General features: G+C 34.6%; 1 protein-coding gene across 1 annotated transcript in view; it reads right to left on the reverse strand.

The window, feature by feature from the left end:
* LOC119589089 (protein ROP-like) overlaps positions 1 to 434 on the reverse strand; it is a gene marked incomplete in the record, with an annotated part of 45,455 nt that overhangs the window by 2,376 nt on the left and 42,645 nt on the right. The window contains 1 exon segment of the mRNA XM_037937665.1: positions 275 to 388. Within this exon segment, the coding sequence (XP_037793593.1) occupies positions 275 to 388 (114 nt within the window).

The raw sequence follows: 434 nt of genomic DNA on the forward strand, positions 1-434 counted from the left end.
GGTTGACTATTTTACTTTATTTAAAAAGGAAACTTTACAGCATTTTTTCTTAACTCCATAAATATACGAAAATCGCAGTCTTTTTTTAAATCCCATGGTGTTGCACACATCTTGCCACAGCAAAGATGCGTTTTACCTTTTTACAATATATAAGAATACTTCCCCTTTTTCCTTTAAATGATTCATTCTTACAACAAAAAATAAATAGTTTTAGGAATCTTACAAAAGACATGTAAATCAAGGAGCAATAAATATTCATGAGTAGTTATCGTACCTCTACAACAACATTAACACCAAGGTGTGCCAGGTTGTTAATGGTAGCCTTTTCTGAGGAGGATATTTGAGCATGTTGAAGCAACTTCTCCAGATTTTCATTGGAGATACCATTTTCCGGATTAGGCAGTCACACGCAGCTTGTCTTTTCCTCCTTCCCC

The sequence above is a fragment of the Penaeus monodon genome, chromosome 25 (assembly GCF_015228065.2).
Source record: "Penaeus monodon isolate SGIC_2016 chromosome 25, NSTDA_Pmon_1, whole genome shotgun sequence".
Classification (NCBI taxonomy): Eukaryota; Metazoa; Arthropoda; class Malacostraca; order Decapoda; family Penaeidae; genus Penaeus; species Penaeus monodon.